At 41.8% G+C, this 27594-nt stretch overlaps 1 protein-coding gene across 3 annotated transcripts in view; it reads right to left on the reverse strand.

Moving 5' to 3' along the window:
• The window catches only part of ILDR2 (immunoglobulin like domain containing receptor 2), a 59137-nt gene that overhangs the window by 24959 nt on the left and 6584 nt on the right, over positions 1 to 27594 (reverse strand). For 2 of the 3 annotated variants that reach the window (XM_036830834.1, XM_036830823.1), the window contains exons 2-3: positions 19179 to 19511; positions 18199 to 18318 (exon numbers count right to left, since the gene is read on the reverse strand). In XM_036830834.1, the coding sequence (XP_036686729.1) occupies positions 18199 to 18318; positions 19179 to 19511 (453 nt within the window). Of the gene's footprint in view, positions 1 to 80; positions 138 to 18198; positions 18319 to 19178; positions 19512 to 27594 lie in introns of all 3 variants that reach the window. The other variant, XM_036830814.1, reaches the window with a different exon arrangement.

Genomic DNA, 27594 nt, shown 5'->3' on the forward strand with positions numbered 1-27594 from the left:
AGCAATTAGTAACTAATGCAGAGGCAAGACAGATGGAGGGATAGCAAATTAAGCAAATACAGAGTTAAATGACTGAATACCTGGCATAATCTCCACAGCAAAACTGGGCAAGAGATCAGCAAGCAGCCCTGTCCTGCCTAAAAGAAGTGGAAGGAAAAGAAGTAAAGAGGTTACTCCAAAGGAAAAACACAGCCTGAAGCCTAGCTCCAGCCAGCACCATCCCTACATGGGGCCATTGATCCATGCTGTCTGTGTCATGACACGCACATCACTGGGCTGGGCTCAGTCAAGAGAATGACCTTCTCCATCAATCTTTGGCAGCCATCTAAGAACTCTGCACCTAAACCAGGCAGAAGCAGAAACAGAAATTTCTCTCCAACTGTTATAGAAGGAGGAAATCTCTGCTTCAAATGTGAAAAACCCTGCTTGAGCAGACTGACATATACCATCTCCATTCATTTATACATCCTACTCCACGTATATTATTGGAAAGTCAAACCCGTCTGTATCCAAACGTTCAACCTACATTTTCATACATCCATACACAGTCCCATGTCCATATAAAAACAAAAGTACATATTTGGTTTTAACTCAGAATTATCTCCCTACATGATTCTATTTATAGCCTAAAGATATTTCAATGATTAAAGTTTTCAAAGGCAAGGAAATGATAAAGCTAGATCAGTTATACACTCTTCGACACTCCTTCTGGCTTCAGAAATACTCTGTACATATGTATATGGTACGGCTTTTCCATATGGCACCCACAGCTGGCGTGGTATGGACCCAAGTGCCTTCTGCGTGATATGGCACAGAAGCTTAAGGGCTGGTGTCAGAACAGGTGCCCCTCGGGGCTCTGAGAAGCAAAGAGCTATGCAGGAAACAACACACTGGAAGAGTTTGGGGAGGAGGTTAGTCCTTTTACAAACTAGCCTGGTTTATACAGAAAGAAGTGCTGAATGCTTCCACTATGTTCTCATATCCAGGTAAATATAAAGGCTGTAATAGGACTTCTGCCCTGTACCAGGTTCTCTCTATCACAGTGCAGCCCTGCTAAGAAACAAGTTGCACTAGGAAACAACTAGCAAACTTGCTTCCTTTGAGGCTTGTGATGGCAAAAGGTCACTATGGTTCCTAAGCCTACAACTGAATCTTACTTCACTTATGGGCATGACATATGCTTCTAGAACAGCTCTGTCCAGTAGAAATGTAATGTGAGCGACCAGTAATTTTAGCTTTTCTAGTAATCACATTAAAAGTTTTTTTTTAAAAAAAGATGAAATTACCTTCATAATATTTTTACTTGTACCAATGTAGCCAAAATATTAATACTTCAAAGGCTCTGTAGCCACACATCACTATTAGAAAACACACCTCTAGGGGTCTGGTCTCTTTGGTTCATTAGAAAACAACTTTTCCTGTTGAAGTTTGTTGAGGTGCATTAGAGAAAAAGTTACCCATGTGTGTGGTTTATATTTTGAGTCTAAAGGTCATAGTTGGTCACTGATCCTCTCCTCTATCAAATCACCCCATAGAAAAGCAGCTCTGCCAAAAGTCAAAGAAAAAGAAGTTCTTCCAAGGCACTAGGAGAGGATGCTGCAGCAGGGGCAAGGTGTTAGGGAGTCAGGTAAAAGGGCTCTTTGCTCACTTTATTTTTCTTGGCTCTTCTCAACTATACAAGGCCAGTGTGGTAAAATGTGTCCCAGTCATGTTTCCTGCCTGGGTAATGGTCCCACATTTGAAAAGTTAATCAGTACCAGAGTACATTCCAAGGAAAAGAAAGCATGGAGTGGGCCACTGGGTTAACTCTGTTTTATTTTGTATTTAGTTATATTTTTGGCCACGCCATGCAGCATGTGGGATCTTAGTTTCCCAACCAGGGATCACACCCGTGCCCCCTGCAGTAGAAGGTGGTAGTCTTAACCACTGGACCGCCAGGGAAGTCCTGAAGTTAGCTCTGTTTTAGGTTTTGGCAAGAAGAGTTTCCTTCTTTCTGTCTTCCATCTTGTGCAGCTGACATGGTAAGAGTGGTTTGGTGCTTGCAAGGTCTCTTGCAAAGACAAGTGGGAGCCAAGTAGGTCATTGGAAAAGGGCATCTTGAAAGAGAGATGGGCTAGCCTTTGGCCTAAGCCAACATGAAAGGCTAGGAGGTTCCCCAAGGCTCACACGTGGTCTAGTCCAGTTCCCTAGGATAGGCGACCCGACAGGGATTTGGGGCCAAAGTCCAAGCAAGTGATTAAGAGCATGCATTGGTCTCACATGGAATGTCCTCTGTACAAATATCTCTTGGAAGCTCAACAAGGCAAGAGACAGGTGGTCAAGGATTTGGGAATTTGGGATCTTGGACATCTCTTAAAGGCATAATTAGTATTAATTACAGCCAACAGCCAATGATCAAGAAGTCAATATTAAAAAAAAAAGAAGTCAATATACTGTGCTTTTAGCAAGGCAGTTATCAGATGCTTACTTAATGGTGTTTTTTTTAATGTGGACAATTAGTACTTCTAAATATATCTTATTGTATGTAGTAAAATGAGAAGCTTTTATTGTGTTTACTTTCTAGTTCTCAAGCCTACCACTGTTTTAAACATCCTTATATGTGCTGTAGCCCAAATCATTAATTACATTCATAAGAGAAATGTTATTGATGATATAAGCTATCGATTTGTATACAATTTCTCACAGGAAATTAGCTATGTGATAATAATTAACTATAAAAAAATCCATACATTCAAGGAGGATATGGTACTCACACATATTATATAGAGCATATTCTATTGGAGTAAGCAGTGCACTGGGAGTCAGGGTACTGAAGGCAGCTTTGACATTAGTTTACTTGGTGACCACTATGGACAGATTACTTCCTCTTTCTAGGACTCAATTTTCTCATTAGTCAAATGAAGCGGTTGAATGAAGAGATCCATAAATAGGGAGACCATACATCTTGGTTTGTCTGGGACAGTCCTGGTTTATGCCTGTTGTCCTGGTGTAATTATTAATAGCACCCCTTTTAATTCCAAAGTGTTCTAATTTGGACAATTATTTATATGGTCACCCTATCCATAACATTTTCAGTTCTCAAATCTGATACTCAGTGATCAGAGTTGCAAACTCAATTCCATATGTTTATACGGACCAGTAGATAATGCAAACAAGTGCAGCTGGTCAAATGTAATACAACTGGGAGCAGCTGGGCGTGTGGCAAATGGCATCTTGTGTCTGTAGGGGCTGCTTCTACGCACCTCTAGCCAATTGTTGCCTCACAGAAATGTGTCTTCAGGGTTGCAAATCTTCCTATTTTTCAAGATTAGCCAGACCCCAGATTTTTATGTGAAATATCCTGATTTTCAAATGTTGGCAACTGATTCATAGATTTTTAAAAATCACTGGACAAGCCATATACAATATGTTTTGGGACTGTATAGAACCCAGAGGTCATGTGCTTGCAACCACTGTGGGGTATATATACACAGATATAATTATGATGGATAAAACACACAAGCTGGATTTCCACACATGCTGTTTAGAACAACACCTTGATGGTGTTCTGACACTACTTCTGCACACAGAATGTTAGTGAATATAAGCTCTAGGCAGCTATGTTCAAATTGAAATCTGAAAGCAACAGTATGACACACCAAATTGTTAGCCCCTATTTCTGGGGCACTGGAATGGGCATCATGGAAGAACAATGAAGGGGCTTTCATGTTTTAGATTTTTTTTACACGTGTAATTGAAAAAGTTAAAATAAGAAACATGGACAGGAGATTCACAAAGCTTGTCACTCCAACAGAAAGACATACATCAAGCTTCTCATTCTCCCTGAAGCAATGGCCAATAGCTGACACTTCAGAAGATGGTGAAGCCTTCCCATAATGCACCCGTGTAGTGTTAGCCCCAGGGTGGTGTGGGTGACAGACTTTGGCAGTAAAATGGGTAAAATTAAATGTCTTCAGAATTCAGAACATAGTAGGAGTTTGGGGATAGCAGATTATACCACTATGTTATGTCAACAGTAGAGAGGGAGAGAGAGAGCAAAGCTCTCTGGCTTTTATACCATGACCTATATTTTCCTCGAGCTAAAGGCATTTTAAAAAGTGAATTTATGCTGGAATCCTATATTTCTAAAAGTCATTTTGCTTCCAGCTTCTTGCTTAACAATTCCTAAAAACTGCTGTTGCCAGTTAGAAATGCTCTAACTTTTCTTCCTATTCTACTCTATTCTATTCTGTCACATCCAATGAAGGTCTGATGTTAGAGAGTCCAAACAATTGCAGTAAATACATTCCAGATTTCAGCAGCACTTTACCAACACTTGTGAATCACTGTCATTCTTCCAGGATTCAGTTAGAGTAGCAATTACAAGTCACTTTAATGTCTAAGAAAAGGATGGAAAACAGACCCAGCAAATAGAAAGCCACATTTACTCTTTTCAAACCCCAGCTCAAACTATGAGTAGAAAATAGTTTTCATGTAAGCACTTCAAAGTTTTCCCCAAACCTTGCAGAATCCATTACTTTTAAGAAATTTCCACATGAATAGACCAAATGAATCAGGCATACTACTAGTTTGTACACACACACATGCAAGTGTCAGTATCATTCCATACCGTCACAAACATCATAGCCCAAAACATTCATGTATTTTGGGTTGAATGACGAGGGCAGAAACAATCATTTTGAATAAAACAACTTACAGATTTTACCTAAATAATTCCCTATTTCAGCTGTTTTCTGCCACTGACACCTTGAAGTTATCCCCAACTGAACTCTTGGTACATATTCCTGAGAACAAGCTCACTTCTGGAATGTCTCCAATTCATTCATTCAACAAAGAAATGTATATTGTGCCTGGTGGAGAGGCAGAGAGGAACAAGACTCGATCCCTATGCTTGAAAGCCTCAGGCTCGCCCATGCAGCTTGTCCAGCAGTGTGAGGCTAAGAACTCAGCTTTACTTCTCTGCTTCTGGGTCACATGACTTACCAAGGTCAAAGGACTTTCTTCCTGCCAAGTCCCCTGTTTTCATTAGCTTTTTTTTTTTTCTTTTTGCATTTTTGACATCAGGTTCCCCCAGTCATGAGGTCTTCCCTCAGAGACACAGTCCTTGCCTGGTTTCCCACTCCTCTCCTACCCATGGCATTATCTTCACATATTTCACAACAAACCATGTCCCGGTGACATTTCCCCAAGGTTCTGATACCCTTTTCTTGGCCAGTCAGGCCCTCAATGCAGGATGTACTTAACCTTCTTTACTAAGATAACCAGCTAACGAACTTCTCAATCTTCTGCTTCACTCAAATTCTTACCACACACAGTGTACAAGACTCTGAAATATGTTCCGACAGAGCCGTGTAAGAATACTGCTCTGAGAGGCTGCGTCCTCCTCCATGTTCCCGGCATCATGAGAGCACTTGTCTCTCAGCTGCCGTGATTCCTTTACATGTGCCTCCACTAGCAGGATGGAAACCCCTCTGCATCCCCAACAGCGTGGCATGAGGCGGCACCTCACCCGTCAGGACCTTGAACTCTTCCCAGTAGTAAATCCCCATTGTTTTCTATGCTGGGCTTCTGGCTGGACTTCTGATTTACTGCTCACGTTCGTGCCTTTTATCCAGCTCAGATGGACTCTTAATGAGCATATGAAGGAGCCATTCATTCATTCAGCACTACTCTATGTACTGGAGAATGTTTAGCACCCCTGCACTCAGGGCTCAACACCAGGAACGTCCTCTACTCACTGGAATATCCCCAAATGCCATCTTGCCATCTCAGGGGATTGAAGCACCATCTCATCCCACCCCTACAAGCTGAAAGCCACGAGCCTAGGGTATTTTCAAGGCAGCCATTACAGAGCGATACAATATGCGCCCCAAATTGGTTTTTGTCTCTAGTCTTAAAACTTAAATCCAAGCTCTGATCATTAGTCCAAGTTCTAGATGTAGGACAAACTTGTTTTCAGATCCTAGATCTGCTACTCAATTATTTGATGACAAAAGACACATTATTTAATGCATTGGACCTTATGAAAAGAAGGGAAAACAATACTTCCTTTGTCCTTGTGATGTCAACACTGCTGACAGCATAGTTAGCTCCATTCATCTCTTTGAAACGTACTAACTTGGAGTCCTTTTCAGTTTTGCCAATATATCATACAAATGAACCTTCTGTTCAGGATGATCTAGAATGTTTTTCTTCCCCAGCTTCTTGAGGTTCCCTTCTTTTCCCTTCTGCTTAATGCACATCTTGGCTTCATCCCACTTCCAAGCTTTCCTAAGATGCCCTGGATCCGTTTTCAGGGATGTACTGTATCCACCCCTGATCTCTCAGATCCTAACCCTCTAAAAGGTTTCTCTCCTAAGTCTTTGAGGAGAGCAGATGTTTTTCTCTGGCCCTTTTAAGTGTAAAGTTGTTTCTGTGGCTGTTTGGAATCCCCCCAAATTGGAAATTTCCCAAGGGCACACACATCCCTGTTTTTATTCTATATTCCCATGGCAACCATGCATTCAATAAATAAAGATTATGATTATCCATCACAAATGTGGATATAGCCTCCCTTTCTTTTATATGTAAACTATGTATTTAAGCATTTCATGTGTGTACTTTTTCTTTTTTTGTCCCTTTCATTTTGGCTCACTTTAAATTATAGTGAATAATTCTTACAGTGAATTCTCTCCACAAAATGAGTAGTATCAGACCATCTGCAATTAACTGTTAATAAATGCTTCAGGCTTTTCGGCAGTGATTATAAGCTTGGCCTAAGGCACTGACTTCTATTCACACAGAATTCTAAAATCAGATTGTATTGCCAGAAAGGATCTCGGAGGTCATCTAATCCATAACCCACTCCATGTTTTCAGGAACCTGAGGCTCAGAGAGCTTAAGAATCTTACCCAAAGTCACACAGCTGACTAATAAACCAGGAGTAGAACCTGGGTCTACTCACCCCCATCCCTATCTTTTTTCCCCAGTATCTCACTCCCCTTCAAGCTTTGCTTATTCTTAATTTAGAAACGTTAGACATGTGCAGCATTTCTAATCTCCTAGTATCTGCAGTGAGCAACACAGAAATTTGTGTCTGTGGCATTACTGCTCTACTTACATAATTAAAGTATAACGTTTGGATATAGGAGTGTTGGAGATGGTTAACAATTTCAGCACCTTTTAAAGCTGTGACCAGAAAATGATTACTGAATACATCATAACACAGTATGAGCTAATTAAAAGGCATTCACCATGCTGCTATAAACTAATAAACAATAATAAAAATGATTGCAAAGCACTCTGCCTTTGCAAAGTGCTATAGTGATCCAACCCCCTAGCCCTCAAGAGTGAGTAGCTGCAAAGTGTTATTAGTACTATAACGTGCTCAACTTGGCCTGAGATGAAATGACTAAGACATTTAGATTTGATTCCAAAATGATGTGGAGCAGGGTGGGATTTAATGCAAGGAGGAAATTGAGTTTCTTGGTGCCCAGTGTGATTTCCTGAGCTCCCTGTGCTCCAACCATCAGACCTGCACAGACACTTCAGATGCAAAGATATCAAGAACGGCTAGTTTCCTTAACCCAAAAAGCCCAGGCGGTCCACGGCAGACACGGAGGGGCACACAGCTTGGTAGGTCTCGGATTGTCAGAGTTCCTGCCCTTTCCTCCGTGGCCAGCCCCCTCTCGGTGTGAAGGGCTTGGGCATGGAGCATTTCCCAGAGCAAATTCTGAGGCACTGCACCGTGTGAACTCAGACCTGCACACTTGAATAGCGGCAGCTGGCTTTGGAGAAAAATGCCATGGCTGTCTCCTGACCGGCTTTCAAGGGCTGCCATTCTTTCTTTCCAGGGCTGAGCCGATTTTCGGCGACACCCGCTCTCCCGCGGGCCTCCAGGACCTCCCCTCTGCGGGGCCCGTCCCCTCCCTCCCGCGCACCGGCTTCGCATTTTTGCCGCCTCCCGGCTCTGTCGACTACAATGCGGCCGGCGGGCTGACCCAGCTGCTCCAGCTCACGCCTGGGTAACCACGGCAACCGCGGGCTTCAGGAATGCTCACTAATTGAAGGGCGAGTTTCCTCCCACAGTGATGAGCAACAAGTGAAGCAAAAATAGTGAGGCGGGATAAAGGCTTCGAGGGAGCAGGGGGAGGGAGGGGAGAGCAGTCACAGAGCGAGACTGGGTGGCTGGGGGTGAGGGGAGGGCAAACAGCGCCTTCAACACCTCGTTTGTTCTCTTCACAACCCAGGGCAGTGAAGAACCTTAAAGGACGTCGTTTACCGGTCAGAAACCTCAGCACACGTTTTTCAGTGAACAACTGTTACTGCAAACCACCACCTCTTTGCTGGGCCCCTTTGCTTCTAGTAAATGAATGGAGATGTGCACATCCCTAGGTCCCCATAATTAGAATGCCAGCTAACATCCAGGGTGCAGCAGGTGAAGGTGAGCTGAAACTAATTGGATCCCAGCTCCTCTGGATCTTCTGTTCTCTTCAATCAAAAAAAGAACTTCCCAGGTGATCATCTCTAAAGATGGGGTGACCATCACACCAGTATGCCTGTTGTCTTGACATAAATTATTAAAAGTCTCCCCTTTTCACCCTCAAGAGTATTCTAATGTGGACAATAAATTATAAGCTCACACTATCAAAAGTCTTTCCAGGCCCATCCAGATCCTAATCCAAGTCTCAGGTGTTCCCCAAACCCTTCCAGACTTCATCAAATGGCCTGTGTGACCTAATCCTTGTATTTAGGTTAGGTAGTAAACACCCTGTAATTAACTGAGAAACGGGGGCTTCCGACAGCTACCAAAACATAGCAACCAAAAGTCGGCATGCTGGGACAGAACACCCTGAAACCCACTAGCAGGAAGATTCCCACAGGGCTGATTAGGGTCACCACTCGCAAGGCACTGCACAGATGTCACTGAGAAAACATGAATCTATTAGTAATAGGATTGCCAATTAACAGATGGCTCATTAAAGCCTCTGCTCATGGAATGGGCTAAAAGAAAATCAGCTCTCTAGGAGGAGTCCCGGAACACAGAATTCCCTAAAGAGGGTTCCCTCAAATTAGGGATGACATCCTGGCAATGAGATGTGGGGGATAGGAAAAGGTAGGAGAAGGGAACTGACATTTACTGAGTTCGTATTATGTGTTATTTAATCCTCATACTAGGTCTTCCATGTAACTTTCATTTTCCCTCCCCCATTTTTACAGATGAGGAAACCGAGACTCGTCAACATTGACTTACTGAAGGTTATATTGCTGCACTGAGTCCACAGATATCTGACCCCAAAGCCCCGTGCTCTTCACAGTGGACCTTATCCAGTATCCAGATTGACCTTTGGTCAAGATCAGAGTTTTGCAACCTTGCTACTATTCACATTTGTGGCCAGATAATCCTCTGTTGGGGGTAGGAGGGCTGCCCTGTGCGTTGTAGGATATTCAACAGCCTCCTTGGTCTCTATCCACTAGATGCCATGGTACCCCACAAGACGTGACAACCACAATGTTTCCAGACATTGCCAAGTATCTCCTGGGGGGTCCAAAGAGGCACCTCTTGAGAATCAGTAGCCTAGATATTTAATATCAAATATAGTTTTAATCTTTTCTTGTATTGTTCTCTCATTGCTTCAGAAATATAATACTTATCTTTACCAAAAGACAGTAATTTTCATAGGGACAAAACAGTGCCATTTTTAAATTTTGTATCCTCACTGTGCTAGGGACATAGTATGCAAAAAAGACTGGTTAAAAGTTAAATCATAATTCAAGTACAAATCACGCTTGAAGCAAAACTGACTCTATCGCATGGTGCCTATCAAAGAGCAAGGTTGCGATTATGCAGTGGAGAGGTCTGAAGGCCAGAGGAGGCTTCCTGCAAAGGGTAAAAGGCCTGATCCCTAGTCTTTGGAGCAACCACAAACCCCACTCCACTGCTCAGATGGTAGAAAGCTCATTATTGGCAGCCATTAACCAGAATCAGATGCTAGTTGATGCCTGGTTGACTTTTCTGCCTCCTCCTTCTCCTCCGCCCCTTCAACAGTTTTCTGGTTCTTCTCAAAACCAAGACCAACAGAGGCATCTAGGTAAGCTCAGGGCAGAGTAGGCCAGAGCTAGGAGAGAGGGCTGGGAGAAAAGCCAGTGGGGCTGAGGCCTAAAAAGCTCCCTCCCATTATAAGTTTTGTGTCCCCCCCCTTTCATGGGAGACAGTGCAGTTATCTCAGCTCTTCAGGAAATCTGAAGATAGATAGGGTAGGTCCATCCTCCTAGAGGAATCAACTCCCCTTGACGTCTTTCATGTGAAGCCAAGATATCTGAAGTATAATCAAGTCTGCAAAGGAAAATGTGGGCACAGCCCAAATTGAAAGATGTTCCAAAGGAGTAACCCCCAGATTTATGGCTAGACTGTGACTCGGTAATTAATTCCTTCTCTCCCTTTTGCCAGGAGTCAACTTTTCTTTCTTCTTCTCCAATTCTTTCCCCCTCTTCCTCTGTTTGTAAATCTTTGAGAGAAACAGCAACAGTCACTCTCAGAGATCAAAGTTTGAGCAGGCAACAAAGACCTCCGAGGAGGAAGCTGTTGCCATGGGAACTCTCTGAGCTGAAGCCCTTTTAATCGGCAGATCTCCTGGTTAGCAGCACAGGCTGGGGCTGGTAAAGAGGAAGAGAAGGGGGAGGGGCACTCTTGGCAACAAGTAGCCTTTCTAAACAGCCAGGACTCCACCTGGGGGTGGAGGTAGGACAGGATTCAAATTGAGGCAGCACTGGCCCGGGGGTGAGTGCCTGAGTATCTCTGCACAGCCACAGAAACAGACTTCCATCAAAAATCCCTAAAGCCCATCACAAATTCCGAGATGTCCCCTCCCAAGAATTCCCTGATTTCTTATTATGTTCTTAATGGCTTTTTAATACTAATGGGCAGAAAGGTGGATTTTAGACCAGAATAACACTTTCAGGCACAGTATTGTGAATAATGTGATTTTTTTTTTTTTTAAATTAATGCATGCCTGTTTCTCCACCTCTTGTCTGGGTAATATATGTTTACTTCTGGATAAGTCACAGGAGGAAATGGAAGGAAAACTAGAAGCACGACAGGAAAACAAAGGTAATTCTGTGGCATTACCTTCACATTCTGTGGCATTATTCTTCACAGGGAATAATCAATCCCAACTTAGCGCCTACTCACAAGGACCTGCTGGGAGCAAGCCTATTTCTGGCCTCCTGAAATAGCATGGCATTTGGCCTAAAAAGAAGCAGAAATTGATGAATTCCACAAAATATTAACAGTGTGTGTTTTTGCCTGCCTGGCATTCTTTTCTTCTTCATTTGGAAACAAATGTCCAACTTCTCTTTAGGAAGGTAGTCCTTTACCCTTTTGCCTTCAATTCATATGGTTCATTTGGGGCTGGTGGTACCCTACATGCCACCCCCCAACAACAGGATGTTTGCTGACACTGTGGAGAGAGGCAGTTTATCCTCCTGAGAGCAAAGGTGTTAAAGACCTGCTAGGGGCCAGGTTTGGAGACAGCCTGCCCAAGAATGCAGCTAACACAGAGGAGATAGAGATTCTTTAAAACATAATCTGAACACTGGGACTCAGCCATGCTTGAAGCTAGGAATACCCTTGGACTTATTGGTTACCTGAGCCAAAAAGGTCCCCTAAGCCAGTTTGAGAATCTATCCCTTGCAATTAAAAGAGTTCTGAAGAACACAATAGTTAGCTCTGATGGTGAGAGTTTGAAGAGAGATTTTCTTCTTCTTCCGTTTTGTTTGAAATTTTTATAATAAACGTATCATTTTTCTAAAACAGAAACAATATTAAAACAAAACAGGACAGCAGTATTTGGGGCATCACCCTATACAGAGAATTAATTCTGCAATCTGTGGATATTTTAGATAAAGTCAAAATTATAGAAAGGATGCTAAAGCCATCTTGTTTATCCTAATATTTTGGACAAGAGAACCTGTTCTATGTTGAAAGCTCATCAGAGAGGGAGTCTCTATAATCTCCTTCAACCAACCATAATTTCCAAAAATTGTTATTTACCATTAGGAAAGTCTTTCTTAGCTTTAATTCTGAACACTCTTGGCTCATGTCCTGTTATTCTTTTCTCGGTCCAGAGGCACAAGTGTACATCCAGCCATATTTCCACTGGGGCCCTTTCCCTCCTTTATCTACTTGGCCCTTAAAAAACAAGCTACCACATGACACATCAGAAAGAAGGGGTCAGGCCCTTATATTGTGCATAGAAAGAAGTAAGAACAAGGCGAGCTGCTTTTAGATTTTAAAACAACAACTTCCCTACTTGAGCCTTCCTGAATGGTGAAGTCCTTTTCCTGCCAGCTGGAGCTGACCGAGGGAACTTTATTCCTATCCAAACAGTGGCATGGTTCCAGGTTATAAACAGACTGTTCCCGCCACTGATCCTAGACCAATGTCTAATCTCAGGGTGGCAGATTTCTGGACACTTCCACCTTCTGTGACTGTCTTCTGGTATGGCCCTACGATCCCAAACATCTGTCTAAATATTTCTAAGCTACCTGTCACTGTCATCTCAAAGCACCCTAAACACCACGTGCATTTCCAGCTTCAGAATGACTCTACCTTCTGAATCATCAAAAAGAGATTAAAGAGTGTTCAGTATAGTGTTTGCATTTAGTGTTGAATCAGCGGTCATCCTCCCATTTCTCTGAATCACATCTTTGGATATTTCTGAAACCTCTGAAAGAAGCATCTGAAGCAATTTGTAGATGGTTCAGATGTACGGGGAAAAGAAGGTGGGTCATGCTCAGTGGGGAGGTATGCAGTCTGGACAAAAACAGCTATGTCTTTGAAGTGAGGGCCCAGGTCAGTGGTTATAGGCATTGGTTATAGGTTTCACTGAGAAATGAAATGAGATACTAAAGCAAATCTGGGACAAGTAAAACTCATTACCTATGGCCTAAAGCAGCAACATTTTTAAAAACATGACTTATGCAGGGGAGCATTCTATAGCTTCTTAATATAGACAGGTCGCGTGGTATCGTGGAAAGAGATGAGGCTGGGAATCAAAACACTTGGGTTTGATCAAAGACACTTTTTTTGAAGGGGATAATAATTACAAAACCTGAACATTAATTTCTTCATTTGGAAAACAAGGGAAATAATGCCTGCTCTCCTACATTACAAGGTTATAATAGAAAAATTTTGTGAAGTCAAATTATTATCAGTGTACATTAATGTTAGTAGTAGATGTAGTAATGGCATCACTTTGGTGGATATTTATTGCTTTTGGGGGCATCTCACATCCATTCTCCCTTTTTTTTGTAACAGTGCCCCAGTTTACTTTGGGGAATTAATTCTTCTCCATACCTTGATGGACTAGCCACCAAGAGCCTCTAATCTCCTAATGCTAAGCAGTGGACACCTACCCAACTGGACCAGCTGGACTCTCTCTCCTGAGACTGATTCTTGAGCGAGAAAATGCAAGATCAGAAAAAAAGAGATGAGTTGATTTTTTTAATGTCCATGGAGCCCTAAATACATTGTCTATTAATTCTTGCTACATAGACCCTGGAGCATCTCTGGCGGGGGCAGGAATGGTGCTGTGTTCATCAAAACATTTTTACTTTCTTCCTGGACACAAACAAAATAACAGGAGAAGTAACCCATGTCACTGACAGACCTGACCCCTAAGAAGTCCCCCATGAATGACCTTCCTTACTTTTTCTTTCTGTGCAGCCGGGAGCAAAGTTCTCCAATACAGCAAACTAAAACAATGGAGAAGCCTAGACCCCTACACCATACTTGGAAGGGAGCTCCCCAGGTAAAAGCCTCCTAACCCACATCTGACTATGACAAGATGACGTAATGAACTTCTATGGTGGCAAGTCACTGAGATTTGGGGGTTGTTTTTACAGAAGCTAGTAAGTGTTACCCTAATATATTATCCTTTTTGGAGACTGATTTTCCAGCCTTTCTTTCAATTTTGATATCCTTCCAATGAATTCCTTTCCTGCTTAGGTTAGCCAAAGTCTACTTCTGTTGCTTTCAACCATAGTCCCGGACGGTTCTGTCACTCGTAAAAATTCAAATACCCAGATAAAGAATCATGACCGATGAGATTAAACCATGTTATATATCACTTGAGACTGTAGACATTTATTGTATAAATACTTCATAAGTCAACAAATATATACTCAGCACTGACTAACATTTAAGAGGCACAAAGTAAATATTAGTTACAGATTCTGCCCATTTATCATTTAAAAAAAACATTCATTCAAGCTTCTTTATTCTAGACACTCTGCTAAGCATTGCAGATAGAAAGATGAATGAGAACTGGTTCTTGCCTCTGAAGAGCTCATGTTCCAGAGCTATTGAGAAGCGTCCGATGTCGTAGGGGAAATCAAGACAAATACACATGCAGTACCCGTGTGGCCACTCACATGAACTCAAACTAGAATATAAGACTGATATGGTTCTGTCCTTGACCCTTTTCATTTCCTATAATCTTCTTGGGTGACTCATCTAGTCTTTCATGGTTGTGAGTATCATTCATGACTCTCAAATCTATTATCTCTAATCCTAATTTCTCCACTGAGTTCCAGACCTATACTTCTAATTGTCAGCAAGACATCTCCACCTTGGTGTCCCACAGGCCTCTCATATTCCACATGTTTTCTACATCTGTGACTCTATTTCTGTTTTGTAAATAAGTTCATTTGTACCTTTTTTTTTTTTTTAACCAAACTCATTCTCCTGCCTCTCCAACCTGCTTTCCAAACTGTGGCCTCTCTCTCGGTTGACGGAACAATTGGCTACCCAGCTAGCTAGAAACCATGGTGTCCTTTTGACTCATCCCTCTCTCTCATTTTTTTTAATGCATTAGTCACCAAGATCCATCACTGCCATCTTAGAAATGTTTCTGTGTTGTTTGTTCTCAGTTCATTACTCTGCTTCAGAATCACATACCCTTTCACCCGTGCTGCTGCACCAGCCCCATAACCCATCCCTCTGTTCCAGCACTCCTCTCTAATGCATTGTCCACCCTGCCGCTAATTATTGTTTTGACCCTGAGATCTAATTTCATTCCTCTGTTATGGTTTCTTTACTGGTTGCCCAAAGTCTTCAGATGACGTGCAAACTTCTTAGTCTGACATATAAGACACTTCATAATCTTGCTCCATCAATTTTTTCATCTTTACCTTTGTGAGTATAATGAGAAAACAAAATTCTTCTTAACTTTGCCTCTGATTTATCCCTTTAACTATCTTTCCTTCCTAATTGGTCATTTGAAATTCCAACCAGTTTTCTACTCCCCATGTCGTGATCATCCTTGAAGAAGAGCTCAAGTTTCAGCTCCTTCAAGCCTCCATCAATAGGTTATTCTCATTCTTGTGGAATTAGTCCTTTTAACCCTGACCTACTGCAGAAGACCACAGTTTATTCCTGCTGGCTTCCTTGTGAGTGAGCACCATCCTGTATGTTCTTGTAACCAACCTGTAACCCTTTTATCTCTGTCATGAGGACTGAATTACCGGGAGTTCATTTTCTCATTTATCAAGGTAGTCACATCACTCACATTCATCTACTTTTTAAACCAAGAATTTTAAAATTGAAATAAAACTCAAAAATAACTGAGTTGAACACCTTTTCCTATACGTAAATGCCTGATATAATAACTCATAAAAAATCTTGCACCTTCTTAAGGATATAGAAATTACTACTCCTAAGAACACTGATTGTATCTTTAGATGTCTCTCTGATTGTTAACAGTTCTTTCTTTATCCTGAGATGGACTCGCTCCCTTTGTAACTTCCACTCCTGGTTCTAGTTTTACCTAGCCACACAGACAGAGTAGGTTTCCAATCTCTCTTCTATACAATTTCACTTCAGATATCTGGAGACACTTCCCATGCTCCCTTTCCCAAGTCCTCTTTCACTAGACCAAATCCTCCCAATTCCTCCTACCATTCCTCATATTAAGTTCAGTGGCTTATGGAGGTTGTAATTAGCAAACTGTGGACTCAGTTATCTTCCCACTGAGGTCTTAATCTCCTTGAGGATGACTTCAGAAATCAGGTTGTTCTCCCAGTCTCACATAAAAAGAATACCTAACAAATGGGCCTGCAGGATATAACCACCAAATAATTAGCATTTTTTAAACTGTGACAGTACTTTGAAAAATTCCATAAAGGGGCGTCAAGACCAAGAAGACTCAGAATGTTGCACTTGGAAGTAAATACAGTACTTCCTGCACCCAGAAAATTCTCATAGATTTCAAAGTAACCCCTTTAATTAACTAACAAAACTAGCATTGCTCTAAAAAGTTTACATGGCAAATTTACCATGTTTTGAACGTTTCTAATTATTTAGAATAATATATTTCTAATTAATGTGGAATATAGCAGAATTACATCTTACTCCTCACCAAGAACCCTAGTATGTATCTGTTCATCTCACAGATACGCTGCTTCTACTGTGGTGAGCTGATTTGCAGCATCCCCACTTTCCCTTTATGGTTCTTTTTAGGGTACACTGATTTCTGTTCTTTTCGTTTCTTCCATCATTGTTGACCATTTTCATCTGAGTCTTCCTTTCACCCACCTTGTGGTCCTGAGGACAGCATCTTTGCCCAAGTTGCTTTGTATGTTTCGATCCAGAGCAATGCCCTTCATACACTTCAGCACATCCTCAGATGACAAGGCTTTCACTCTATTTATTTCCCCACATTTGCAGAACTGGGACCAAATTATTTAAAGTGGCTTTTACCTGGCCTCCTTTTCCTGCACAGGCAATTACTTTGCTGCAAATGGTTGCACTGGCCAAATAACTGTGTTCACAATTAGCTAATTGCAGGCTCAATGAGCCACTTGTTCCTTCAAACTTAGCCATTAGAGTTGTGTCATTAGGCAGAAATTTATCTTTTTATTTCCTACAGAGTCACAGCAGATCCCAAATCTGATTGCCCTGTAGTCTTTTACAATGTCAATATAAACCTTTTACATTTTTATTTCCTTTTGAATATATGTCATATTTCCCATTCTTTTACAAATCACAGCAGTTAAGCTTCATATACTGGACTCAAGAAACATGTATTTGAAATTAATTTAACTGTGTAAAAAGGGCTTATTATTATTAATTAAAGGGTTAATCATTAATAAATAATTATTACCTTAATCCATTTTGTAAACTATAAAATTAAGGCAAGCAGTACAGTTGATTTGCCAAAGTCATGATAGAGTAAAACTAAAAATCTTAAGCAAATTCCATTTTCTCCTGGGGCACTGAGTTTCCCACAGAGGGTAAAAATTAACCTTCAACCTCATTTGCCTCTAAAAGAAAGCACCTTAAATATTCCCCCAAATTGTTAAGACCTGGTTTCTTGGAAGCTACAAAAAAATGTAAAATGGCTTCAAGGATTTACCTTTTCTCCTACAATTAATGTTGTTTCTTTTCTTAATTTCTGTATGTTTTACTCTAATTTTCTTGTCCAGCCAACCTTTATAGAGCACGAAATATGTGCTTAATTTTCAGTTTCATACAAGGAGGTCATCTCCCGCTGGTATTCCTCCAATCCACAAAAGAGAAAAGTAGCCAAAAGTAATGAGTTTTCATTTATGAAGAAATTAATATTAATAAGGATTAGATTATATTTGCTTTGCGAATAACTTGGACACTTTTAGGTTTCAAGAAATTTGCCTTCCAATTAAACACTATTACGTCTCCCCCATAGCTCTTTTCACCCGAGCACATTTTATTATTAAAAGTTTACAGCCATCTTTCCTTAAGATTGTCTTAAGTGGAGATAACTGAATGGGAAAAGATTCCTTTGTCTCAGGAGATCCTAGCACACCAGCGAATTCTTATCTCTCAGCTGTCTCTACCCTGCTTCAAAGGCCTCTGGCATTTTCCTCAATCATTAGCATATGTAAAGAATAAGAGGAGAGAGAAATTGGGGTTAAAGGTGCAAGTGGAAAGGAGGGGAAAAAACTAAGAAAGCAGAAGAAACATTCAGGAAAATGCTAAAAAGTGGGCCATAGACACCAAGAAACAAAATATAATAAATAACAACTACTGCTCATAAAGAACATATTCTAAAACTGGTTTGTCTGTGCACCAAAGGTAAAGCCTGTGTGTGCAACCTGCTGATGCACGCAGGGAGGAGAAGCGAGAAGAGGGAACAGTGCAAGCAGTCTAAGATGAAAATGTTACTGAGGGTTGTCACTTACCCAACACCAGCAGTTCCACCGAGTCCTCGTTCTTGCCCTCCAGGTCATCAGGGGTGGTGATGATACAGTAATAGAGTCCGCTGTCTCCCCACATGAGTTTTCCAATTTGAAGATCTGCATCTGTTATCACAGAGAGAAGGACCCGGTCCTAAACTCTGTCCTCTGAAGGAAAACACTAAACAATGGAGGGGGGGGGCAGCCCTTCTGGGTGTCTGTAGTGTTCTATTTCTTTACCCGGATGGTGTTTGAGGAGATGTTTGCTTTATTTAAAACAAACAACGAAACAATAATAAAAGCTAGCATCCCTAAGGGGAGAGAATTAGAGCATCCCCAGAAACTGGTCTAGTTCCAGTCTGGTTTCTGGAATAGAAGACTGCTTTCAACCATGCCTGCAGAGGCCCTTGAAAGCCAAGTAAATTCCAGAATTAACCTGGACTCCTGGAAATGAGCTGGGTTCAGAGGAGTTCTTCAAAATTTGGAACTTTTCCTTGCCCAAAGCTTTAGGGAGCAGGAAAAAGGGTGGAACTGATGTAAAACTACCTGAGGCTTGGGCCATGGCAACTGGCTCTGCAACTTGTACACATACATCCCTTCTCCCAGCAGAGGAACTTCTTAGGGAAGTCTGCTTTCTGAGTTAAGGAAAGGGCAGTAAAGGCTGGTGTCAAGGTGTGAGGTATTTGACTGAGAAAGCTTTCACTAGAACCCATTTCAATTCAGTTCTGATAATAAATTCCTCAGACTGGAGGTCAGGCTCATGAAAGACTATTTCCAAAGCTCATCTCTGTCTTCTCTTGATATTACAACCCTCCATCCTTCCTCTCCACGCCATCCCATTAAAGCAATTTGCTAGGTTTCTTGATACTCCCATCCCCCATAAAATCAAAATCTTGAGGGACTGAAAGGGTGCAAGGCTGACATCCTCTTGTATCTGGGAAGGATGGAACCAATCTTCCCTAGATTCAAAACAGAGACATTATTACCATGAACAATTGTGATCTCTCTGCCCCTGTAGAAATCTCCCAGGGTCACGGTTGAGCCCTGTTTGGAAGCTACCACTCGAACAGTCCTCCTACTGTCTAAACAATCCAAGTAGGGGTCCCATTCCAGGTTTCTTTTGCTGAGAGATTGGGCCCGGGGAGAGGACATGCCCAAGGATTCCCCCATGCGATCCTGGCAGTAGGACTTGAATTTCCACTGCACGACTGCAGGCTGATGCGAAGACGTGGAGAAGTGGCAGCGAAGCACAGTGGGCTGGAAGAGCATGGCCACCTTCTTCTTGTCGGGCACTGTGACCTGAAGGCCTCCAGCTATGGCTGCAAAATAGAATGAAGATGTCCAAATGGTATCGGTATCCTGGACCTCACCTCACATATCATAGGTGTGCCTTTCCACCTTACCTCCCTAACCTGTCCCTCCCCTTGTTTTCTCCATCACAATAAATAGCATCAATATCTACCTGGTTGCCTTGTCCAGAAACCTGCCTTCACTCCCAATGTCCAGTTGGTCACAAAGTCATGTCAACATGACCTCTTAACATCTTTAATATTTCCTTCCCCTTCTTTAACCCCACTACCATTGCTTGTGTGTATGCTCTCCTCATTTCTTGCTTATAATTTTGCAATAATCTCTTGTCTGGTCTCCCTGCTGGCAGTTGCCCACATGCAGTCCATTCTCCTTGCTATAAGTTCAGGTTATCTTTCTAAATCTGACTGTTACGGCTCTCCTTCTTAAAACCCTTCACTCATCCTCCATGGCCTTCAGGATAAAACCCAAAGTTCTTGGCAAGGCATTTAAGGTGCCCCATCATCTATTTCTCCTCAGCCTCATGTCTTGCAGCACCTCCATTTGAGCACCAACCTCCGATGATACCAAACTAACGGTTCCTCCAAGTGGGACGTGGTATATCACACCTCTAGATCTTGGCATGTGATGTTTCTTGTTTATGGAATGCTTTTTCCTCACTTCTCTTCCTGAGAAGCTCTTTCCCATCTTTCAAAACCAATTCAAAGGCTTCTTGTCAAGCTTTCTGTGACCAGTCAATCCATTTCTCACTTCCTCCTTTGTGCCATCAGTATCCCCAGTATTCTCCTCTAGACATTTACTATAATAATTTTGTAATAATTTTGTACTTATTTTCATGCCTCCATCAGACTTGTCGGGTCAGGTAAGGAATTGTGTCTTATCTTGCTGTCCAGGGTGAAACCCATAGATTCTCAACAGCTATTTGATAAATGAGGACAGTGAAGCCAGGACATATGACTTCAGGAGGAATGACTTCCCTTCCAGCTGGTGACCAAGCAAACGAGACAGAGATTAAGGGGAAAAGAAGGCTTTGAGAGGAATGGAGAATTTTGGATCAAAAACAGTGGACTAAGTTCAAAAGCTTTGAAGGGTAATCCAAAAAAGGGTGGGGGGAGACTAGAAAGCAGATGAGAAGTTTAAGTGTTTAAAAAGATCAGTTTGAGGCTTGATGTCCAAGAAAGAGAGGGAAATTTCAGTGAATGAAAGCCCAGGGGAGTGTTTGAGAGGCAAAGGGTTTCTATGAACTCAATGGTAAGATCTAGAAATTCCAGGCAAAGAGAACATAACTTCTTCAGGTGAATGGGAGAGTTAAAGAGTTTCTAGCTTGATCTGAGGTTAGAAGCAGAAGTAGAATCATGATGAGAGGCAGAAAAAAGGAATATGAATAGAAAGACATGATAGAGAGGTTGAGAGTTGAATCCAGGCGCCTGCCCAACCAGCTTCAGGTAGCTTGAGGCAAAGAGTTTCACCCTAGAATTGCAGGTGGACTTGAGACATATAAGAAAGGGCTAGTTTCCAGGGGAAGCCTACTGTTATTCATTATTTCCCATGGTCCCAATGACATCCCACAAAGCAAACTCACTCTCACAGCTCAAACATGCACTTATTCATGAACCTGTCTTTATAGAAGCTCTCTTAACAAGGGCAAGATACCATATTTGTACCTACTTCTGATTTCCAGACCAGTGCCTCTCTTCCATGAAAGCACTGTGAAAACTAGGGTCTAATTCCTATTAGGAAGAAAAGGTTTCTGCATTCTATGGAATTGGGAAGAGAATGCAACAGAGTATTTGAGATTTAGTGTTTCGAACCTAAGTGCTCGATAGCTACTATGGAATAAATGAAGGAATGGGTGAGCAAATGAATGACTATTAACATGGGAATTTCTAGGACTTTGCAGAGAAAACTGGTTAAATGACTCATAAACAGCATAGTATAGTAAGAGAGCATTGGCATCAAAAGATAGGGCTTTGAATCTCATATGGCCATGTACTAATGGCGAGACCTTAATGAAGCCTCTTAAGCAATACTCACCTGTAAAATGAGCCTCATATTCCTTACTCAACAGAGTTGTTAACAAACCTTATCTCTCTCTCTGGGCGCCTGCAGAGAGTGAGCTCTATAACAGAGAACCTTGACCATGACCAGTAGAGGGGAGATCTCAAATGCAAATCCTACCTCACCTTTCCTGCCTTTTGCCTCGCCTCCCATTCTGAGGCTCCTGAATCTCGATGAACATCCACCACTAATAGGTTTGATTACAGCCAAATTATGTAGATCAGCCCCATTGAGGGGCAAATAATTCCTAGAAAAGAACCCCAGCTCAGAAAAGAACCCTAGTTCCCAGGCTCCACTGCTTCCCTTCACCACCCCCAAATGTTGGTGTGGCTGATTCCATTCTTTCCAACTCACACACCTGGATGAGGAAAAGGCTTTTTTTTTAATAGTTTCTCCTTAAATTCTATTGCATTAATTTTTAAACTTGTAATTCTTCTTCAAAACCTTGTTCACACTCCAGTTTTCCAGGTAACAAAATGGGACAGAGAGTTGAAGTGTCTTCAGTTAGCAGTGGTTGAGACTGGATAACCAATCACAGGCGTTGTTCCCAGCACAATGCTTGGTAGTTGACCAACCACCTTTCTTCTCTGCTACCTATCCAGGCTCTGCTTGGGAAATCACATTTCCTAGGTATTCCAAGATAAATGAAACCAGCAAAGGAGGCAGGTGCAGCACAAAAGTGTTGGGGGGGAGGGTTGTTTTTGGATTTTTTGAGAGAGTCAAGTATGGGGTTTTCTTCATTAGATGATTACTAAGAATAACCTCCTCCTCAGCTCTGTTCTCTGTTAATGGATTAGCTACTTGACCAAGCCATTCAACTCCCTTAATTATTATTTTTTAATATTGTGCACTCCCTTAATTATTAATAGAGGTTAGTCAATTCACAGTTTATATGACACACACATAAGTTCATGTTCCAAAGAATAAAGAATACATTTTCAGAAGCCTCTTTGTAATGTTCACCTGTGCATTTGATCTAAGAAATCTTATTCTCCTGTGGTTCCAATTACAAGTTATGTCTCAGACCCTCAACTTCATGAAACCTCATCTGCACGTTTAACAGATACTTCAGATTAAACATATCTAAACTTCGTTCATCATCTTCTCTTTTCCCACCTCAACTCTTGCTTATAAACCAGTCTTTCTTGTCTCCCTAGCTCTTTTGCCAGTATACTCACTGTCCTATCATCCCAGATAGAACTCATAGCTTTGATCATCTCCTCTTTGGCTCTAACCGTATTCAGTGGCCACTAATTCTAAATCTCTCTCAAATTTGACCCTTCTCTATTCCCATGGTCACTCCTAGTGCGAATAAATCAAGTTTCTATTCCTTCTACCAGGAAGTGATTATGAAACACTTACTGTATGTTAGAAATTGTATTAAGTGCCATTCATGGAGTATCTTAATAAATTCTCTCCAAAAATCCTATAAAGTAGGTATTATCATTACACCCAATTTACAGATGAAGAAACTGATGCTCAGAAACTGTATGTATCTTGCCAAACACCTCAGGGTTAGCAAGTGACAGATTTGAACCCAGGCTGACTGGCCCCAAAGCTCTTACTATCACTTTACACAAGTCCTCATTACATTTTTGGTTTCATAATAGCCTCTTCAGTGGTCTCCCTACTTCCAGCCCAATGTACTCTCCACATTTTTTCTATCTAGAATATTCTTTTTTTTAAAAGACAGATCCAATCATGTCAGGCTATAAGGCCTCCAATGATTTCCCATTCCTTTTAGGATAAAACCCAAATGCCTTGACATGGCATGTAAGGTCTTCTCCATGATTTGGGCCCATGCACGTTCCAGGCATACTAAGATGTTTTCCATTCTTTGACTATAAATATGTTATTCTCCCATCCTGGGGAAACATCAGGGCATGTAACTGAGGAGTTTCTGGGAGGCAGACAGAGAGAAGCACTGAGTGTGTGTCATGCACACACATGAACAAGCACGTGCTGGCACAGTGGGGAGGCTGGGACTCTGAGTCCAGGCAGGGGTGACACCATAAGGGACTTGTGTTTTTAAGCTCTTATAAGAACATTTACAGACGTATGGAAAGAATCCATGTTTCATCCCACAAAATAAAGCAAGTATCCCGAAAAACTGGAAAGAGTGAAGTAAGTGAAGTATGTCCTATATCATACTATATAGAACACATCTGTAAAAATTAGGATTCCTGACTGAAAGAAGCACCAGAAGACATATTGAAGATTGAAGATTACAGGTGGTTTTCTACATTTGCAGAGGAGGGAGTCATCATTCTTAGACCACCAGACCATTCCTTCTGTTTTTATTGTGCCCCTCATCCTCAGGAAAACTGCCCTTGGCTATCTAATTCAAATTCATTCAAAAACATGTTTTAAAATACAATGTTACATTCTGGGAACATAGATTTAAAAGACCAGTCTCGAGCTTGAGAAATTCAATATAAACTTGGTTTCTAACCCTAAGGTCCCTGAGGGCAAGGACCAGGATTGGTTGATTCTGTATCCTCAGTATACAGCAAGCTCTATTTTATGGAATGAATATGTGGAATGACAAATGAACAAGTGAATCTGAAGGGCCTTACTTAGCAGGTGGTCCTCAGTGCAGAGAATGGATTCTGGTCAATAACTAGGAAAGCTGCCTAAAAGTAGAGTGATGAGTGACAGCTCAGAGCATCAGCTCCCATCTCAGCTAGTCACCAGGGGTACCAAGTCACCAGGCCAGGGAGGATCAGCTCCAAGTGCAGACAATGCCTCACTGCATGTGGCAAAATAAGTTCCTGTCCCAATTCTCATGTAAAGAAAAGGATTCTATACATGACAAATTGTGTTCTTGCAAGGATAACAAAAGCAGTATCTACAGAAATGCTGTTCTTATTTTAGTACTTACATTTTTTTCAAAGCAAGTTCCTTTTCCCCACAATAGTTGTAAGCTATTCCTGCCAGCATCTTTGAGAGGCAGATCTATAAGCACAGCCCCATTTTAGAGAAACAAAGATTGCTGCTAAATATCATGGAAAATTATCATCACCATAGACAGGCATCTTTAGAAATTTTGTATCAAGCTCACCCATCCCTTAACCCTTGAACTCCCAGAAGTGGGATTTGACCTCAGAATTGCCCATTCATCAGCATATCTTGGCTTTCAGACTCCTAAGTTTTTTCTTCATTCAGTATGACAATACACATCTTCCTTTTCCCGCCTTTAAGTTAGATCTTTAAGAAATTCATCTTTTTGTCCTCACATTTTTAACATACTGTCCCAATTTCCTAGGACATTGTTTTAGGAACAATTAATGGGCAGGTTTTCTAAGTGTAAGAGATGAATAATGAGTGTCCGAGCATCTCCACTAGGTTTGGTCCATGGCGTGTCCATCCCTTAGTAGCAATGTCAGCATGGGAAGCAAAGCATTTTGGGAAATGATGACCCACAGGCTCAATTTTTAAAGACAAAACACAGCTTGAACCTTTTTCCCCCAGAAGTAGAAACCATTCATCTTCTTGATATAGTTGGGTTAAATAATAAAATAAAAAAGCCTTTACCAAGAAGAGTAGACATTTCCTTGCTGTTTGCCTGTTTTCTAAGCCTAGTTCTCCAGCTTGCCTATTAGTCCTGTAAGTTAATCAATTTCCTTTCAATAAATTTCTTTCCTGCTTAAATTGGACAGAATCAGTTTCTCTTGTTTGTTACCATAGTACCTAATGGCTTGATCCATTTTAGGGTTAGGGTGACCAGATGTACTATTTTGAGATTGTAAAAAATATGACAGCATTCTTGCATGTTTTCTCCCCAAGAGTCCTAAAAGGCATCAGTATGTCCCCCCTTTCCATGGGGCTAAAGTAAACACTGGTGCTGCCCTCGCCCAGGTGGGCATTGCTCGTGGCCTAGTTATTATTTGCTGCCAATAACTCTAGTGCTTGTGCACACAGAGCTTGCCATTCATTAAGCATATGTTCTGTGTGTCCCATGGAGCCATGCTTTCCCATTCTCTGCCACCACTGCGCAGATGAAAGCAAGAAGCACATCTCCTTTCTGTCTGATTGCCTCGTCTTCCAGAGATCTGAAATGAGCTCGTGGGTAATGTCTAGCTGGCCCACATGCTGTTCCAATGCGACTAAAGCAGTACTAAGAGAGGTCAGTCTCTACCCTGCAGGGCCAAGGTACTTTGGAAGCTGTCCTGATTCATTCAGGTGGGTCAGACTTCTAGGATGGATCAGCCATTTGGACAGAGAAAGCTCCTGTATGAAAGCTCTTCTCCACTTTTATCAACTTGTTACCTGTATTTCCAGTTTAGATCTCTCACCCAAGCTGCAGACCCAAATATATAACTTCATTCTCCATCTGGATGTTATACAAGCACCCCAAACTCATCATTCTATAGATGGAGATGCTAACTGCCCCCTTCTTTTAGTAACAGAACTTCCCAGGTGTTAATCTGGCCAGCCAAGCCAGCTACATACTACATTTCCTAGCCTCCCTTGCAGCTAATTGTGGCCATGGGACTAGATTCAGGACATAGGTATGTGAGGAGAAGTGATGTGTGTAATTTCCATGTCACCTCTCTAAAAACAAACTACTTGCCCTGACCCTCTGCTTTCCTTGCTTCTACTTGCTGAAGAGTAACTATCACTGGAGCAGTCCTGGGAGCCACAGGTTGGGAATGGTAGACTCAGTCCCACTGATCTCTACTGTTACAGGAGAGAGAAAAAAAAGACTTTTGTATGAGTTACTATATTTTAGGGTCTTTTTGTTATAGCATCTTAGGCTATACTCTAACTTATCTAATGAAAAAAACTGAACCTGTCTCTCCCTCCCTTACACGTTTCTCCTCCTATATTAGTTCATGTCCACAAATGGCATCCCCAGCAAACCCAAGCCAGGTACCTGGAGGCATCTTTGATACTCCTGTCTTTCAGCCTCCACATCCAACCAACCCAGGACTATGGACTACTTCCTCCATGTCTGGTCACTCTGTCCACTTCTCTCATCTCCACTGCACCACAAGATTTCAGGATCTCATATCTTGCCTCTCTTTCTGCAAGGGTCTTCTAGCTGGTTTTTGCTGCAAGTCTGCCTGTGTCTAATTTACCCTTCACACTGAGATGCAAATGATATTTCTAAAATGCACATCTGATCACAGCACTCCTTTACTCTCACCCTTTTAAAGACTCCCTCTAGGCATTCAGAAGTACAAGGGCTCATTTCAGACGGGGCCACTCTCTTCCATTCCTCCTGCACCACTAAATTCTCCAGCCATACTAAAATATTTGTACTTTTTGAAAAACATCATATCCTCTTTTGATTGTTGGCTTTTGCACATGCTGTTTCCTCTGTAAATTTCCTTTCCCTCCATCCCACTCTTTCTCTAGTAACTCCTACTTATCTTTCCGGACTTCCTCAGCTATCACTTCCTGTAGAAGCTTCCTCTTGCTCTTATTACAGTCATATTACCCTAGAGAATCACATCACCTTGCCCGAGAAGTTCCTATTTAGTCATCTGTCTCTGCCATTAATAACAAGCTCTCTCCTTCAGGCTTTTAAAAAGTCTGCTACGTAGTAGGTACTCAGCACATTTGTTGAATGATTTAACTCAGTTGATAGATTGTATTATTTGTTCCCAGTTAGTTTTCCCTCCTCACTCTTAGATTGTTTTAGTTTTCCCTCCTCACTCTTAGATTGTTCCCTGTAGGTAGAGTACACTTACTACTCCAATGACTAGAGGCTTGGCCATGTGACATGCTTTGGCCAATGGAATGTGAGTACATGTGCCATAAGACTTGTCCAAGCAGAAGCTTAAAAGGCATTTGTGTGGTTTGGCTCTGTGCCCTCCCCCTACCCACCATGAGTCCTCCACCATGAGAACAGCATGCCTAGATAGTGGCTGCTCCTTCATCCTGGGCCTTGGAATAAGAAGACACTTGGAACTGAGCCAAGTCCACCAATTGCCTACAGTTGACCTGCAACTGACTGCAGCTCTCATATTACATGAGCGACTAAATGTTTGGTGTTGTGAGCTGTTGAGATTATGGGGTTGCTTGTTGCTG

Source organism: Balaenoptera musculus, chromosome 1 (genome assembly GCF_009873245.2).
Source record: "Balaenoptera musculus isolate JJ_BM4_2016_0621 chromosome 1, mBalMus1.pri.v3, whole genome shotgun sequence".
Classification (NCBI taxonomy): domain Eukaryota; kingdom Metazoa; phylum Chordata; class Mammalia; order Artiodactyla; family Balaenopteridae; genus Balaenoptera; species Balaenoptera musculus.